We start from the raw sequence: 425 nt of genomic DNA on the forward strand, positions 1-425 counted from the left end.
TTAGGTCTTTCAGCTGTGAATCGTTTCTTGGGCATCCCTGAATCAACTGCAGTGTTTTGGTATTGGAAGGAAATCAGAAACTTCATTTCTTGCCTCAGATTCTGTCGGTACCAGTGAACAAATATGTGACCAAAAGATGGATCGCACCTCAGAATCACCTCCTGTCCCATCTCGGTGACCATGTGTCCAGGGGTCTGGCTGTCTGCAGGCTCCGAGTGTCCTGTGGAAGAAGACAGAAGCCATAGAAGGTGAAGGGAAGCCCAAAGAAAACATCATTTTTTTTTTACAGGATCTTTCTCTGTTGCCCAAGCTAGAGCGGAATGTCATGATCTCTGCTCACTGCAGCCTCCACCTCCCAGGTTCAAGTGACCCTCCCACCTCAGCCTCCCAAGTAGCTGGGACTACAGGAGCACGCTACCACGCCC

General features: G+C 49.9%; 1 gene segment (V, D, J or C); it reads right to left on the minus strand.

Annotated features, from left to right (window-relative positions):
* The window catches only part of LOC105505232, a gene marked incomplete at its 5' end in the record, with an annotated part of 1,553 nt that extends 1,333 nt beyond the window's left edge, over positions 1-220 (minus strand). Inside the window, 1 exon segment of the V gene segment in view lies at positions 159-220. Within this exon segment, the coding sequence occupies positions 159-220 (62 nt within the window).
* Positions 221-425: the final 205 nt, after the last annotated feature.

The sequence above is a fragment of the Colobus angolensis genome, unplaced genomic scaffold (assembly GCF_000951035.1).
Source record: "Colobus angolensis palliatus isolate OR3802 unplaced genomic scaffold, Cang.pa_1.0 Scaffold999, whole genome shotgun sequence".
Lineage (NCBI taxonomy): Eukaryota > Metazoa > Chordata > Mammalia > Primates > Cercopithecidae > Colobus > Colobus angolensis.